This window comes from Dasypus novemcinctus, chromosome 17 (genome assembly GCF_030445035.2).
Source record: "Dasypus novemcinctus isolate mDasNov1 chromosome 17, mDasNov1.1.hap2, whole genome shotgun sequence".
NCBI lineage: Eukaryota > Metazoa > Chordata > Mammalia > Cingulata > Dasypodidae > Dasypus > Dasypus novemcinctus.
Genome location: NC_080689.1, coordinates 16,816,568 through 16,833,731, shown reverse-complemented (window position 1 = coordinate 16,833,731; position 17,164 = coordinate 16,816,568). Strand labels below are relative to the sequence as shown.

At 44.0% G+C, this 17,164-nt stretch overlaps 1 protein-coding gene across 1 annotated transcript in view; it reads right to left on the bottom strand.

Annotated features, from left to right (window-relative positions):
* GAS6 (growth arrest specific 6) overlaps positions 1-17,164 on the bottom strand; it is a 60,562-nt gene that overhangs the window by 27,768 nt on the left and 15,630 nt on the right. Inside the window, exons 3-5 of the mRNA XM_004451974.5 lie at positions 12,002-12,026; positions 10,328-10,390; positions 827-949 (exon numbers count right to left, since the gene is read on the bottom strand). Of these exons, the coding sequence (XP_004452031.2) occupies positions 827-949; positions 10,328-10,390; positions 12,002-12,026 (211 nt within the window). The remainder of the gene's footprint in view (positions 1-826; positions 950-10,327; positions 10,391-12,001; positions 12,027-17,164) is intronic.

Sequence of the window (17,164 nt, the reverse complement as noted above, 5' to 3'; positions counted from 1 at the left end):
GGGAAGGCAATCTGGAGCCCAGGCTGGCGTGTGATGGTGTATTTTTCTTTCATGTTGAAAATTCATTGATACCACACCATTGCCAACTCAAAGGGTACCAGAGATGAAATTACCTCCACCCATGTTTTTCATCAACAGAGATGGAGCCAATGGGGGGGGGGGCCGGCGCAGGCCCTCAGTCGAGCCAGGGTCACTGAGCACCACTGGGGTATTCCCACCACATGGTACCGAGGCTGGCTGCCTTTCATTCCATTCCTGTTTTCAGAGAATGGTCCTCCCTGATGCTCTCCAGGAACGGGCTGTGCTCCAAGCAAACCCTGATGGCTGCAGCATCGCAATAAAGAGGCACCGCCCAGCACCGTCCGGGCCTAAGTGCCCTCGGGAGGATGTGGAGCTGACCACACGTGGAGCTCCTTGGGAGGATGTGGAGAGGGAACTTGGGACGGAACCCTGGGATGCTTCGCCTGCCAGTCATCTCTTCATTTCCTCCGAGCCGGCAGGTGCCCTCCAGGCTGAGCCGAGGACAGCTGTGAGGAGCTCTGATCCCAGGGCTCCTGCACCTCCCCTGCTCCTTCTCACTAGGACACACAGTGGCTCTGTACCCAGGCGCCCTGAGTGTGAGCTGGTCAAGGCAGGGAGGGGGCCAGAAGTGGTAGGAGAGAAACAAACCCATGCCCTGACTGGAGCATGTCTTTCCTGGCCCACTCAGGCAGCCCCGCAGAGAGGAGTTGGCCCTAGTCTCACACACACAACTCAATACCTCACAATGAGAAATGAAAGAGGAGCAGGGACAGCACCGGAGCCCCAGGAGGGTGGGCAGCTTTACCTTTATCGCAGAGCCTTCCCCCCCAGCCGGGCTTGCACAGGCAGTAGAAATTGCCCATGAGGTCCTGGCAGCCTTGCGCTCCCTCCTTATCGCAGGGGTTCGGAGTACACTGGTCGGGCAAATCTGAGTTCAATAAACAAGACACAAAGGAAGGTGCAAATCATTGGCAGAGCTGCTCCGCAGAACTTCCCCACTGAGCTTGGATCTGTGCAGCTGGGGGCGGGATGGGTAGGAGCGTGGCCTCAGGGTCAGGCCACCCAGGGGCTCGGGACGGGAGAGGATGAGGCTGGCCAAGTGCGCCCAGGGCATTGCCCTTTCTCAGGGGCAGAACTCCCCCGCTGGGACAGGAGGGGTGTGCATGGATAGAGGTGGGCCAGGTCTCAGGGACCAGCTCCAGGAAAATTCTGATAACCACTGGAGGGAGAGGCTGCCTGCCCACTTGAGCCAGATGGAAAAGGCTGCCACAGCCCTGCACTCTCAGGGTGAAAGAGCAAACATGAGCCGTTGGCTCAGAGAGGACCTCCCAAGGAGCAAGTTAAACAGAATCCCACTGGTTGACCCAAGGGGCATCCAACCAAATTCAAAACACTCCATCATCCCCAGTGGGGAGTCCTCCACTTTTCCCAAGCCAGGCCTCGGCTACCCACTCAGAACTCCTCACCCGCCCATCAACCTTTGTGAACATTCTCTCCCAAGGGCTTGGCAACTGCTTTTCGAGCACCACACCCTCCTTTTCCAGAAGTCTGCCTGCCACAAGACTGTGCAGGACTCCAACTTCAAGGCTAAAGTCTCCATCCAGTTTGCAATGGCGGGAAAAGGTCCTTGAAGGGATCTCCATGGATGCTCCTTTTTTGATGAATGCCCCAGCCCCTCCAATAGCCATTTCTAATCGTGTCTTTTAACTCCAAAGTGACTGGCATTTGAGGCCAGGTTTCTCCCTTCAACAAAGGCAACAAGGAAAGCACATCTCTGAGCGAACGCCATCCTTCCGGGGCCAGCTCTGACAAGCAGAGCAGGGCACACTGAGAAGATCATCAATCATTGGTATAATTTCAGCATGTTGTTCAAGGGCCCTATGGTTAAAGAAATTGTCCAATGGAGCTGCTTTCGAAAGAGCCGTTCATGCACGCAGGAGATTCTCACAAACACAGCTGAAGTTTCACAACACAGAACCCAATGGAAACGGTACCACAGAGGCAGGCAGGAGAGCTCACCCAAGTGTGACCATTATGTAAACCTAAAGTTAGGGAAGTTTAGAGTGGCAAAAGCTCGAGAGAAAGAGCTATTATTACACCCAGACCTCAAAGAATCCTGTCACAGTGCCCACTGGCAGAGCAGAAGTGGACATGGTAGAGAGGGACGGCAGAACATACGAGGGAGAGCTGAAATGCCAGCCTCTACACATTTCTGCTTTGCCCCCTTCATCGCCAGCACCTCCAGTTGAACCTGAAGCACTATGTATATCTTGTCCAACTACCCAAGTAGGATTTATTGTATTAAATGTTTGGATCTGAAAGCTTTTTTAACCTCTTGCTAAAAATACGTTTTTGTTTTTTTTTTCTTTTTTTTGAGGTACAGGGCCAGGAATTGAGCCCAGGACTTCATATGTGAGAAGCCAGAGCTCAACCATTGAGCCATATCAGCTCCCCTGAATTGTTTTTTTCTTCATTTGTATGCTTGTTTGTTTTTGTTTTTAGGAGGGACTGGGGATCAAACCTGGCACCTTCCATGGGGAAGGAGGCACTCAACTGCTTGAGCCACATTGGCTCCCCTGTGTTTTCTTTTGATGAGATGCTTCAAATAGTCTCCAAAAGTATAGATCAGACCGATTAAAGAAACCTGTTTGTAGATGCATATGTATACATGTACATATTCTTCTGCTCAAACCAATGTGCACACATGCAGATTCTTTTTCACGTTGAGTCTGTAGGGTGGGAAGCAGGGGGGAAAGCAGCTTTACAAAAAAATTAAAACATTCTGCCATCAAAAAAAAAAAAATCCTAGTGGTAGGATTCAACCTAAGAAAGTGTCTTTGCAGACAAACAAGGGGTTTGTGACATTCCCTGAAAGCCCTGGAGAAATCCTATTGATGGAAAGGGTGATGAAGACCAAAGGACGGTGGGGGTGCCCAGGGAGAACCAAAGCAGATACCAGGGACACACCCTGCCTTGCACTTGCTGTAGCTGAACTGTCAGAGGTTTCCAGAGAACCTTTCAGTAAGTGACTACATCCTTTGACATCCCTCATCAGCCTTCTCAAGTTCACATGTGTGGAGACTGACCTCCATCCTGCATGCCCACTGTTCAGTTTACACAAAAAGGGGGCAAACATTCCAGACCATCTGCACATTTTCCATCTTTCTCATCCCTCAAGGAAATTTTTTCTTTCGTTCCTCGCATAATCTATTCACTGTCTCCCTCTCATGAGTGAACTCTTTTGTCTGCAGATAATTAAATATCTAGTTATTCTTTGAACATTGTCCTTTCTCTTCCCTTCCCTTCCAAGAATATAAATGTGCCTTATCCAGTCTCTGAGCTGCAAAGAGCCCCATGACAATGAGGGCTGGGGGACTGGTTTATTTTACAGTCAGAAAGTTATTCTGATATTGGCACCAGAAGGCCTAGATTTGACACCTACATCATTCGCTATGAACTTGTCTGTGGCCACCTACCATTTCCCACAGTGTGGATTTAATGTATTGACAACCAACTACAACACACAGTAATGAAGGGAAGGGTGGTGCGCAGTGCCTGGGCACGCCCCCCCCAGGCCCTTTCAGGGGGCAGGCCCTGGCTCAGTCTTGGTTTTAGTCTTGGCTGAGACCTAGCTACATTTAAATTCTCTTTTTAACATCAAAATCCCACTACCATCTTAATCATGTCATAATTATTCTTTACCATGGGGCCAGTGCATCCATTTAAACATATGAACCAAGTGTTATCACTTATTTATTTGAGGAAACTGAGGCCCAGAAGTGTTCAATGCCTTGCCCAAGATATGAAAATTGCTGTCTTTTTTTTTTTTTTCAGTCTTAGGAGGAAACTAACAGAGATAGGATACTTAGGATACTTGCTTTATATGTATTTCCTCACACATGAAAAGCTTCTCTTAAATAACAAGGTAGGGCAGTAGCTTTTAAAGGGGGCCATGTCATATGATTCCTGGAGTAAAGAGATGCATTGTTCTTCAGCTTCTCCTTTCTGCACCCCCATCCAGCCCCAGCATCCACCTGAAGCTGTTCATTCACTGCACACGTACTGTAATAAGGATCTGCCCTGTCATTTGGAGTAAGCCCCAGCCAAGCCAACAGGACCACTTAGAACATGCCAATGTCTGTCTTGGCAGGGGGCATCATCCTTGGTGGAGAAGCACTGTGAGGCCCTGCCAGGTGTATACTCACCACCAATTTATTACTTCATGTTTAAAGGGACTGCGATGCCCAGAGATATACTTACCAAATGCAATGGATGTGTTATGATGATGGGACAGAGTGTTGCTGTGGGGGGAGTGGTGGGGGAGTGGTGGGGTGGGGGCAGTGGGGTTGAATGGGACCTCATATTTTTTGAATGTAATATTTTTAAAAAATGATTTAAAAAATTAAAAAAAAATAAATAAAGTGACTGAGGCTGCAAGTCTAATGCCAAGTTTTGAGAACACGGCATCCCCACCATAGTTTAACTCTCAGTTGCCAGCAAATGAATTATGGAGCCACTTCCCTCCCCTTGCCCAGCTGGCTCCAGGGAGCACCTAATGCCAGGCATGAGGAAGGTGAGTGAGGGTGCCTCTGAATTTCAAAACTGTGATTGTTCAGCTTCTCCAGGTGTATGTGTTAACCTCGTCACTGGCACAGACTCTTCCATTCTCCACTGCACTCTGCGCAACCCATCCCGTCCCACTCTGATCTGGGCACATGGCTCATCAGATGACACGGCCCACCACCTTTTACAGAAGAAGGAGCAGGGGCCATGAATCTCAGCTGCTTAGGGAATCTGCGTGATTGTCTTGTGTCAGAAGAACTGGAACTTGAGTCTCTTATCAGGGTCCTTTTGTGACCTTTCCATGGCACACCTCAAAGTTTGCTTGTTTGGCACAGATTACAGCCAACAAAACACTTGCAAGTGTAGACCAAACAAAGCATCTTGCCATACTTCTGAGTCACTGGCATAGCTTTTTTTGGCAGGTCCCTGTATATGCCTTTTACCCTTAAGCAAGTAGGAACTGGGTCCAGCAATCAAAGCAGCCAGGAAATGAAGAAACAGGATTAGGGAATTCTGCACAATACAAAGCTGCAGTGTGAGCCCTCAGGTAAGACCACTCAGATCCTTCCCCTCAACATTTTTCCTTTGGCTTCTCTTTCCATACTGCCATTGCTCAGCTTTTACTCTGGTGTTCTATTTGTGTACACAGTACTTTGAGAGCATAACGTACTTGGTCATAGAAGGGCCTAGAAAGGTAAAGTCAAATTCACGACCAGGATTAGAGAAAGAAAGGAAAGCATTTGCTTTCCCCAGTGATCTCAAAACAAAAAGGCTCTGAAGAGGCAGGGCTGGGAGGGACCTGAAGGTCACTGAGTTCACCTTCCTAGATGCTCAAAAGCACACTTTGAATAGACTTCACTGACACCCCTCCCAAAAAGAACTCCACCAACAAAGCCTTTCACTTATCTCCTTTATGTGGGCGTGGTGGGAAATCTATCCGGAGGACTAGGACTAAAGGAGAAAGGAAATTCTGTCTTAGGGTCTTATGACAGTGCCCAGAGTGTCTGATACTTCTTTAGAACACTTCAGGTTTTCAGAGCACTTTGTTAACCAGCAGGCATCATCTGAGGAGCACAAAAAATGACCCTGTGATGTGCTCTTAGAAGATGTTTTATCCTCCTTTACACATGGGAAGGTGAAGAGGTCACAAGGCTGGTCAACGGCAGGAAGAGAATGAGGTGTGGGATTGGGAAAAGTAGATGGAAAAATCAATCCTTTACAAAGCCGTAAGCGCCACCCACTTAACTCTAGCCACCTACCTGGTGAGCCCCGGAGTGGCCGCCTCCTTGGCAGAAGGATTTCTGGACGGAATAACCTGATCTGTGCCCTGCACATCTCCAGAGTTATTTAGGAGATAAAGGATTTATCTTGGCCTGGGTTGAAAGCTGGGTTGAAGGAAAGGGAGGAAGGAACTAGTTTCTTGCTGTGGAATGGAATGTGAAACATTCGCTGACTACCAACAGAAGGCAGTTATATTTTGGCTGCTCCCCCCACCTTGAAATTTCAGGGTAATGACAAGTTATAACCTAGACAACACATGACAATACAGGGCCCTTTGTTTGTTCTGACCGAAGAGAGGGCAAAGGAGGTGCTTTCCCTTGTGGGGAGGAGGGCTGTGACAGGCCTGGGGGACTGGTCAACCACAGCCTCACTCAGAACCTGTGGGAGAGCTGCTTTCTCAGGGAAACCCAAGAGGGCAAAGGCACTGAAAAATCCATGCCTTAAAACCATCCTTAAACATTTCCCTTCATGCCAAATACATACGGGGCGTGGGACTGTTTAGCTTCAAAGAGAAGTTGGAACTGTCCACATGAAATGAAGGCAGTGACAATGGGTTCTTCGCGGACACTAAGAACAAATTTCTTGAGGCTTTAGTGAAAATCTAGCCATCATCCCTGCCAAGGACTGGTGCCAGGCAGCTCCTCCCAGTCAGTTCCTGTCGCTGTCCCCAACAGCACTACACTGCTCTTTGGGAAACTAAGAAATGATCTCTTTTAAGGCTAATGCTTTAATTTTAACAATAATGGACAACCAAAGAACTTGAGCCTGATAAGCTGCCCTCTGAACACCAAGTAAGCCTGTTTTTTAAAGTAACCAATGAGCAAAACATACAGTTGCCTCCAATTGCCGTCCCCATGGTCTTTTGAACTCGGGTTTGTAGACGGCACCAACAACAGCAGCCAAGGTGTGGCTTTCCTTCTCATGTGACTTTCTTTAGGGGCACTTCATGCTTTCCTTCCACATTTGAGAGTCTAACAAGATCATTCTCTATATACAGCTTAGTGGTAAGAATAATGTGTATATTTGTGTAGCACTTTAGGTTTTCAAAGCACGTTGTTAACCAGCAGGCATCATCTCAGGTGTGCAGAAAATGACCATGTGATATGCTCTTGGAAGATGTTTTATGCCTTCTTTACACATGGGAAGGGGAGGAAGTCTAAGGCTTGGTCAAGGTCACATAGCTGGTCAACAGCAGGAAGAGAGAGAATCAGGTGTGGGAGGTGGCTTCCCTAAGGTGGTTATTGGTAGGAATAGGAAAAGCAACAAGAAATTAGAAATTCCAGTAGAAGCTGGAACACAAGATGTATCCTCTAAACATCAGCTCAAGTAGCAAAAATTCTATGCCCATCTCGTAAGATTGCCTACCAACCAAAAAAGGAGAGAAATGATTCAAATGCCACAAAATATATAGGAAAAAAGTCAATCAGGATTGTTTTAGTCTCTCTTTGGACTGAAACCCAGATTATCATTGGGTTCATACCCTATGGACAACATTTCTCAAGTTGCTTCTTGATAATGGGTGTCAGAGATATGGGCTTGAGTGGATAAATACAAGGAAAATAACTTTCATCTGATTTCTGAGGCCTAGACTTTTAGGATTGTTTCTTCATTCATTTGACAAACCTTTATTGACCAGCGACTGTGCCAAGCACTGTGCTAAGCTCAGCAGACAGCCCAGTGCATACCACACAGTCCCTGTCCTCAGAATTCAATATTAGGGTAACAGAAGTAGTCAGACTGATAAACAGGAAATCATAATATAAATGCAATGAGAACTCTAATTCTCTCATTCTCAGAAGCAGAAACCATGCTTACAAAGTGAAGGATTTGTCCAAGAACACACAGCTGCTTAGTGACACAGGATCAAGAACAAGATCAAGATATCCCGATCCCCACTATTATTTACTATTGTACCAGCAGTGCTAGCCAGTGCAATTAGACAAGAGAAATAAGTGTAGCAACTGAAAAAGAAGTGTAATTATTATTTACAGAATGTATGATTTTCTGCCTAGTAGTCTCAAAAGAACCAACTGAAAACTATTACAAACAATAACTCAATAGGATGGCTTAATCGAAATTAATATGCAGAAATTAATAATCTACATATACACAAACAGCAAATGAGAAGATAAAAGAAATGACCCAAAATGCCCAGAAATGAACTTAACAAGGGAAGTGTATGACCTATATGAAAAAAAAAAAAAATTAAATGCTCTGGAAAGGAATACTCTGGAGTTTGAGAGGAAGATTCTATGTCATTTAGATGTATTAATCAACAAATGCATCTCACACCCAAATAAAAACATCAAAAGGATATTTTTAGGCTGATTCTAGAGTTCATACAAAAAATAAGAAAGAAAGCCAGGAAAATGCTGAAAAAATATTAATGAGGGGAATTGTCCTGCCATATATTAAAATATATTATAAAGCTGCAGTAATGAGAGCTCATCAAAACCATACAGAAAATCCATGAAATAACCACTGATATTTAGTATATGATAAAGATGCCAAATCAAATCACTGGGGATAAGACAGATCATTCAACAAATGGAATGTTGTCTGGATAAAAACAGAATAAATTTAGATCTCTTTTATTTGTTGCATCAAAAGAAATCCCCAGTGGATCTCATCGGCCCTATGTAGGCCATGGAGTTTCACCCCTGGGGAAGCTAAGGCCCAGGGAGGCGGATGGCTTGGCGCGGGTGGAAAGGGATGGATGGGACAAAGCCCAGGCTTTCTTACCATTCCTGATCCAACAAGAACGTTCGGCTCCTCTGAGTTAACAGGAGTCTTTGCCACAAATAACAGGAAAAAAAGGCTATGTTCTGTGTCTCCTTCTATTGTGAGGTTGGCTACTGGGCCAAGTAGAAGCCTGAGCTAAACAGCAATGGCGCCTTCCCATTACCATGTTTAAGTCAACCATCTCGTCTGGTCATTGGTCCTGACAGAGGACTGGGGCTGGGGTCTGTGAACTGTGCTCGACTCAGGGGAGGCTTGGAGAGGAGGACGGAGCTATCCAGGCTCCTACAGCTGATACCTGCAGGGCCGCTAACATGGCCAAGCACCCCTGTGGGCGCAGGCATACAAGCAATGTGTAGGTCAGTCGCCCTACCCTGGAAACTAGTAACTAAAGCCATGGGCTCTGAAGCCAAACCCCAAGAAGTAACTCCTTCTCTTCCCGCAAATGGCTATGTTCCCCTCCATCTTTCAGTTTTCCTCATCTGTGAGACTGGAAAAAATAATTTGCGGCCTTTAGTACAAATGGCTAATTTCCATAATGTATCAAGAGCTCCTACAAATGAAGAAAGGGGCAAGGATATGAACAAAAAGTTCACAGAAAAAGACATACAACAGTTCTTAACCTATGACACTCAACCCTACTCATCAGTAAGAAAAATATAAACTAAAACTATAAGGCATCATTCTCCACCTAGTATGTTGGAAGAGATCAGTATGTTAAAAAATACATTAAGTTGGCAAAGGTATGGTGAAATGGCACCTCCCCTCATCTACTGCTGGGGGGCTTTAATTAGGCAGGCGTTGGGGAAAATAATTTAGCAGTATCTGAATCAGAATGAACAAATTAACACAGATTTGACTGTGGAATTCCCTATCTAGAAATTTGTTCTACAGATACCTTTACACATGTGAGAGATGGCAAATGTACGAGGATCTTACTCCTCTAGTTTTGTCTGTAATAATAAAGAAAATTGGGGACTATCTAAAAGTCTATTAATATACATAGTTTAAACAAATTATGTTATCTATTGACTGCAAATGCTGACATTAAAATGAATGAGCAGCTCTCTACATACTGACATGGAAAGGTGCCCAAAATGTATAGTGACAAAAGTGAGGGGCAGATCGTGTGTATAGCAAACTACTGTTTGTGTTTAAAAAAATAAAATAAAATAAAATAAATTTTTAAAAAAATACATGTATTTATGGGTCTAAGCATAAAATATTCTTAGAATAATACACAAGAAACTGCTAACAGTGGTGGCCTCTGGGAAAGGGAATTTAACTGGATGATTAGGTATCAAGGACAGGAGAGATGTGCTTTTTATTTTACACCATTGTAAAACTTCTAAATTCTGTACAATGTGCATTTATTGCCTATTCAAAAACCAAAACTTACCATTTCAAAAAAGAAAGTATAGTGAAAAGGAAGCAGTTCTAAGGAAAATACTGTGAGTAATTAAGATAATGGAAATATTCAACATTGACCATGAGGTGCAGTGGTGCTCAGAGATGTATTCACTAAATGCAATCAATGTCTCATGATGATGGAGGAGATTGTTGCTATGGGGGGAGGGAGGTGGGGGATATATGGGGACCTCATATTTTCTGAATGTAATAAAAATACTAAAAAAACTATTCAAGTCTCCCCATAAACCACAACAAAGCCTAAAGTTAACAAAACTATAGTGCTTAGATGAAGACAGAGAGGAGAGAAACTTACTTTTAACGCATGTAACAAAATTGGGATTTTTGGTGTACGGAGACCCATATTTACTAATGCACTCTGCAAGACAGAAAAGAACAGTGTTATTTATCAGTTGGCAGCAGATGGAACAGATTTTAGAACTAGTACCATAGTCTCTTCAACAGCTCTGGAAAAACAGATTATTCACACATACATGGAGTGCTACAGTCCTCCAGTTCTAATACAGTTTAGCTTTTGTTAACACAGAACACTTTCACACTGACAAACAGGAAAATGCTTCAACCAAAATAGCAGGACTGTATACTCAAAGCTCTCAAGAGTTAAAACGCATTATTTTCACTTTCGCAAGCAGATTCCTCCTCTCATTGTACAAATAATCATTAATAATATTTGATAAATTTTCTAAATGTAGTCAGAGTGTTACACTTGAATTTCAAGTGTCCCGATTAGGAAACAGTGTCCTTAATTTGAAAGTCAACCTACTTTGGAGAAAATTCCCTCCAAACTAGCTGACATGCTAGACATGGCTCTACAATGGATGTCCCGCAAGGGGACCAGGGGCAGGGAAGTCGGTGTTTTTTTACAGGTGCACACAAGGATGGCCTGAAATCTGGAATTGTATAGAACAGATCCTTCAGTAGGTTACTCATCCAAGCACAGGAGAATATCAGCAGTGAGCAAGAGATGGTAACTTGAGAATGGGCTCAACCTTTGCCATCAAAAAACATTCCTAGCATATCCAAAGGAACCAGGCCTGGTAGAGAGGAGAAGCAGTGGGCCCTCTACCCCTACACACTGAAGATTTCTCTCTGGGACTTGGCAGGCTTTGCTTTTTAGGGCCAATCACTAGTCTATTTTGCTTGTTGCCAGAGTTTGGACCCAGAGAAGGTACCTCTGAGAGGATGTAAGGTCAATAGAAAATTTACCAAAACGCACTTTATAAAATTAAAAAGAAAACCTCAGGAATACATTTCTCTCACTATAAGTGATACACATCCAAATAAATGTAAAATTGTATTAATTAAATTAGCAATTCCCAAAAGGTAGTCCAGGCCCCTTCTTTCAGGGAGTCAGTGAGGTCAACACTATTTTCATGATAATATTAAGTACATGATTAGCCTTTGCCACTCTCATTGTTTCCCAAGTATAACGGGGAGTTTTCCGGGGGCTCCATGACATGCAATCACATCAGTGCTCTGACAGCTTTGTGTGTTTGTGTGTGTGTGTGTGTGCATTCTTGTTTTTCAAATTAAACAAAAAAAAAGGTTTTAGAATTTTTGTGTAATATGATAAACATCAATAAACAATAAGCCCACATAAACAAAAGCTATTTGGGATCCTCAATGATTTCAAAAGTGCTGAGTCTTCAGACTAAAAAGTTTAAGAACCATTCAACTGTATTAATCATATTTCTAAAGAGAGAGCCAAAGTCTGGAATCCGAGCAGGAAATGGGTTTGTACTGCAGGCATCAGTTTGAGGCTCAGTTAAGAAATGTCGTTATGGTATCCACAAACGAGTTTTTTTGACCAAAGTGCTCTGGATAATTCCGAACTCCCTGTGCAATTAAGGAATCTTCCTCCCAGGAATAAACTGGTAATGGGACTTTGACCAATTGGTTCTCCAACGTGAAATACATATCCCCAACTATGTTCTCCTGTCAACTAAAGAAAGTAGTGATTTCCACTTACCTAGGTATCTTGGATAAAAATAGTCCTGTGGGAAAAGGAAAAAAAGAAAAGTCAACAGTTTACTGGCACAGATTTGAAGCTTCTTCAAGAAAATCACCAGCAGTTAGTCAACGAACCCTCAGCTTTCCTCCTGAGGGAGAATTTCTGCACAGCTGCCTCGCTGTGCAGCCACGGCAGTGACTGCACAGAACGCCACCTACCACCCTGCAGGCTGAGGCGTGAGAAGAGGAAGTGAGAGGGGAAACCAGCTGAGGCTGCTGACTCAGCTTCTGCAGAATTATTTTTCGCAAAGCTGTCAGTGTAATTGTGAGACCAGACTTTCCATAATAAGCAAAGACAAGGTCATGTATAGCAATTTAGAAAGTGCTGGTCAAAAAGTGTCTGGAAGGGAACACACGCTTGAGAGGGATGAGACTATGGTCCAAAGAGAAACAAAGACTCTGTCACTCACTGACTGAAGGGCCCTCTTAGGGACCGGGAGGCCGGTGTGTACCTGGACGACTATTAGCATGCAGATATTGTTTGGCATTTATTGCATCTGTAAAATAAGTTGGTGCTAGATGGGGTATGGGGGATATAAGCGAGGGGTCTTTTATACACGAAGGCAAGTTTCAGAGGTCTACATTTAAATGAACAGCCACAGTTAGCTCTTCCTGCTGGCTCTGGCAGGAGGTACCAGCTGAAAATGGTCTCAAAATCTTTTTGCCCGTCCACAGATTCTATAGCCCTACCCTATTACAAAAGCCTCGACCCTGATGACACGTTTTAAGCTCCAGCTGAGGGTCAGTCACTTAAACAGTCTGACCCTAAATCCATTCCCTAACTGAAGCTAAAACCCTATAGTAACAGCAGAAATAACATCAACAGTCATTATACTTTAAGGGTCACTGTGTGCCAGGTATGTATTTAGTATTTTTACATTATTGTATTTAATCCTCACAAACATCCTCCAGGAAGGTATTTTTTAACTTCATTTTTACAGATGAGGAAATGGAGGCTTAACACGGTTGTGGAACTTGACCAACCAGGTCACAAAGCTGGGATGGGCCTCGGATGAAGCGCCGTCATTTGAAACAGCATTGACCGGGAAGCGGATTTGGCTCAAGTGATAATAGAGCATCCACCTACCATATGGGAGGCCCAGGATTCAAACCCAGGGCCTCCTGACCCATGTGGTGAGCTGGCCCATGTGCAGTTCTGATGCGTACAAGGAATGCCATGCCACGTAGGGGTGTCCTCCACATAGGGGAGCCCCACATGCAAGGAGTGCGCCCCACAAGGAAAGCCACCTCCCCACACAAAAAAAGTGCCCCCACAGGGAAAGCCGCCCCCGCACCCCACACACAAAAAAAGGGCAGCCTGCCCAGGAGTGGCACCACACACACGGAGAGCTGACGCAGCAAGACGAAGCAACAAAAAGAGACACAGATTCCCGGTGCTGCTGACAAGAAGGCAAGTGGACACAGAAGAACACACAGCAAATGGACACAGAGAGCAGACGACGGGGCGGGGGGAGAAATAACTAAAAAACAAATCTTTAAAAAAAGGAAACAGCATTAACCTAAGTCAGGTGGTTGCATTAGAGGTGGCTTACTTGTCTGTAACTTGCAGGAGTTTCTCTCTCAGCCCTGTACCTCCACCACCATCCTTCAAATGTTCGCCAGCTTTATACAACATTTGTTGTTGTTGTTCATTTGAGTCATTTTTTTTTTAATGTGTTCATTTCCTGCCTTGGAAATATTCTTCGATGACATCCTTGGCCTGAGATTCTTTGCCATAGTCTTAATAACCACACAATTGCAACCAACCACTTTATGGGGTTTTTCCTCTCTGCTGATTTTACAGATGTCCACCCATTCCCCTAGGGCTGGGGTTCTTAACCTTTTTTGTTCCATGGACCCCTTTGCCAGTCAGGTGAAATGAACACTACTGTAATTTATTTATTGCATACATTCATAAGTGAAGGAAATGCTACATTTCAGTTAAAGGTCAGAGAAAATAAAGATAATAAGTTGATTCTTTTCAATTCAAGCTCATGGACCCTCTGAAATCTTTCCACAGACCCCTCAGTTAACACACCTATAGGAATGTGGTTTTTGAACTATAAGGCCATAATCTAGTGACAGTTTATCCTCATTTGTGTGCTTGATTTCTTTGGGGTGGGGAGTCAGGGCAGAATGCACATGCTAATTTGTTGGTAACCTGAAGGGGAGATGAATGAACCTTAAATAAAAACAAAGATAAGCACACCTAAAAATGCTGCACACTCATGAGAGGCATTTCAAATTATCCTTAGAAACAGTGATCTGAGAGGGAGGGAAGAACAGGTATAGCACGGGGCACTTGGGGGACACTGGAATTGTTCTGCATGACATGGCAATGACTGGATACAAGCAGGTACACACTTTGTCAAAACCTATAAAATTGTACAGTACCAAGTGTAAACCATAATGTAAACCATAGGCCACTGTTAGTATCAATGTTTCACCATGTATTTATCAATTTTAACAAATGAACCACACTCATGAAAGAGGCTGTTAATGGGGGAAAGTGGGGGAGGAGGAGGGGGGTGGGGTATAAGGGAATCCCCCATATTTTCCATGTAACATTTATATAATCTAAGGCTTCTTTAAAAGTAAAGGAAAAAGAAAAAAAAAGAAACAGTGATTATCTCCGACAAAGGCCATAAGTAAAGGAAATGCCACATTGACACTGGACCTTCTGCCCTGCTGCCAGAAGCAAACACAGACACTTTCTTTCCAAATCGTCCACACTCCCACCTGGGTTACTAGTTTAATTCTATTCGTAAAACCTGCAGAAGTTACTCAACGCACAGTCAGGCTGAGGAGGTGTCCAGAAACAGAGGCCAAACTGGACCAGGACCAGCCAGCCCTCTGCTTTGCAAGCCTGGCAAACATTTTCCCAAGGGGTTTGCTTCTACGTTGTTTAAATAGCCAAAGATAGCGAGAACTGAGCAAAACCACAGGCCACTAAACTAATCGCTTCAATTCCAGGAAAATAAGGACATCTCCCTGCTCAGCACCTGGCCTGGTGCCTCCAAAGGCCCTCAAGCATCATCCGCGGGATGCGTGGGTGAATGGATGAACGAATGAATGAATAAATGAATGAGCAACCGCTGAGTCCTCCGGTTTTCATTCAGTTGAATAAAGCAGTAGTCTTAATTTGTAAATCAGTGCTTTCGGTCTGTTTCTCTGTCAGTAGTATGGAAGTATTAATAGTATGGTTCCCCTAGTTACAAATCACTAATGTGTTTTTTAAAAATTAAAATCCTTGCTGCTAACTTTGATATAACTTTCCCTTATGTTCATCTCCCCAACTCCTACCACATTTATACCTGTTTATTTTGTGCTAAGAACTGTCACCTTTTAAAGAGACTCTGCAAGGATCCAAATAAGCTGAAATCCATCTAAGTAGTACTCAGACCCAAGGAATTAAGTGCTTGGAAGAGTAAACAATTAAATTGCCCAGAAAACCTGCATACGATTTATTATCTCGAGGAAGAGGACTGTTCATAGCAAAAGGAGCATCCTTATGAAGCACATATGCGGCCACACTTGGGAGAAAACCAGTCGGATGCGGTGCTCCAATCTTACAAGTTTTAGGGAGGTTAAGGCAGTTTGGACGCTGACAGGGAGCCAGGTTTTCCAGAGAACTTTCCTTTGGAAACAATGTTGAGTTTCTCAACAAAACCGGCCACCCTGTGAGGATTCTGACTCTACCAGCATTCTTGCTCACTTTAACTTTTAAGCACAAGGGGCGATCGTGTCTAACAGCACCTTTAAGGTGAAGTTTGGATCAGGGAGCCGAGCCTGAGGGACAGGGGCTTGGCCCCTCTTAGGGTTTAGAATGAAGTCGGCAATTTGTTTTGAAGCTACAGAAGTGGGTTTCAAAAAACCAGTCTCCTCAGACTTTTAAGTAAAATAAAAAATAAACTCCTGAAAAAAAAAGGTTTCCTCAGGATAACACTCAACTCCTTTTCTTTTAGGATTGAACCTGGGACCTCATGTATGTGAGGCAGGCACCCAACCACTGAGCTGCACCCGCTCCCCAACATTCATCATCTTCAATGGACTTCCTTTTCCTGAGGAGAGTCAGTCAGGCCCCATAACGAGTACAGCTACCAGGCAAAATAGTTCTCCCTGTGCCAGAGGGGCTGTAGCCCAAGCACTAAAGATGAAAGACATGGCCTAGTCCTGACCCAGTCACTAGTTTTTTATACAGCATCGAGCAAGGCACTTAACTACCCTGACTTCCTGTTTACTTACCCATAAATCGGGTTTCATTAAATGCTTACTTCCAGGATTACTGTGAATGTCAAATGTGTTCATAAATGCAGAAACCACTTTGCAAACATATCCATGTCAGTTGTACATAAATCTTTTGGGCATGGGATATCAAAGACTTGTCTGAGGTCACACAATCTGCGTAGCTATATAACACATTACAATATAACAAATAGTGTTTATTTTTCAGGCAGTATACTAAAAATTGGTTACTCCCTTTAAGAAATAACTGCTTTAAATTCTTTCCAAAACACTTCAGAAGATGACAGAATGGTTATTTAGCAGAGTAGGCTGTGACTCCGGATAGCACAATAACTCTGCTTATTGGCATGATAAATATTTAGGATGTTTTCCATGGGAAACAATCAAATACAATTTACTAATCCACTGAGCACAATGTGCTTGTTTCACTGGCCAACTTGACTTCTAAGAGAAAAACGTGTCATCATGATGTCAACTTCAATTGCCATTACTGAAGTTTTCTTTCTAAGGGCCTGAAGAGCTCTTAAAAACTGGCTTCACTTTTTCACAATAGCCTCTTTTTTTTTTTTTTTACCATTTATTTATTCTCCCCCCACCCTGTCCCAGCCTCGTTTGTGCTCGCCATCTGCTCTCTGTGTCTGTTTGTTGCGTGCTTGTCTTCTTTTTGGGAGGCCCAATGGCTTGAGCCACCTCCGCTCCCCACAACAGCCCCTTGAAGAGAGTCCACTTTGCAGAGAGGGAAAGTGAAGGTTCCCTTCTCGGCAGCACTCTTTGGGCTGTCCCACCTCTCCATTCCTGTTTGCTCTTTTCCCTTTGCTTGATGGACTCATTTTGTCCCACCCCTTTTTTCTGGCTGGAATAGTAGCCATTCTTCAAG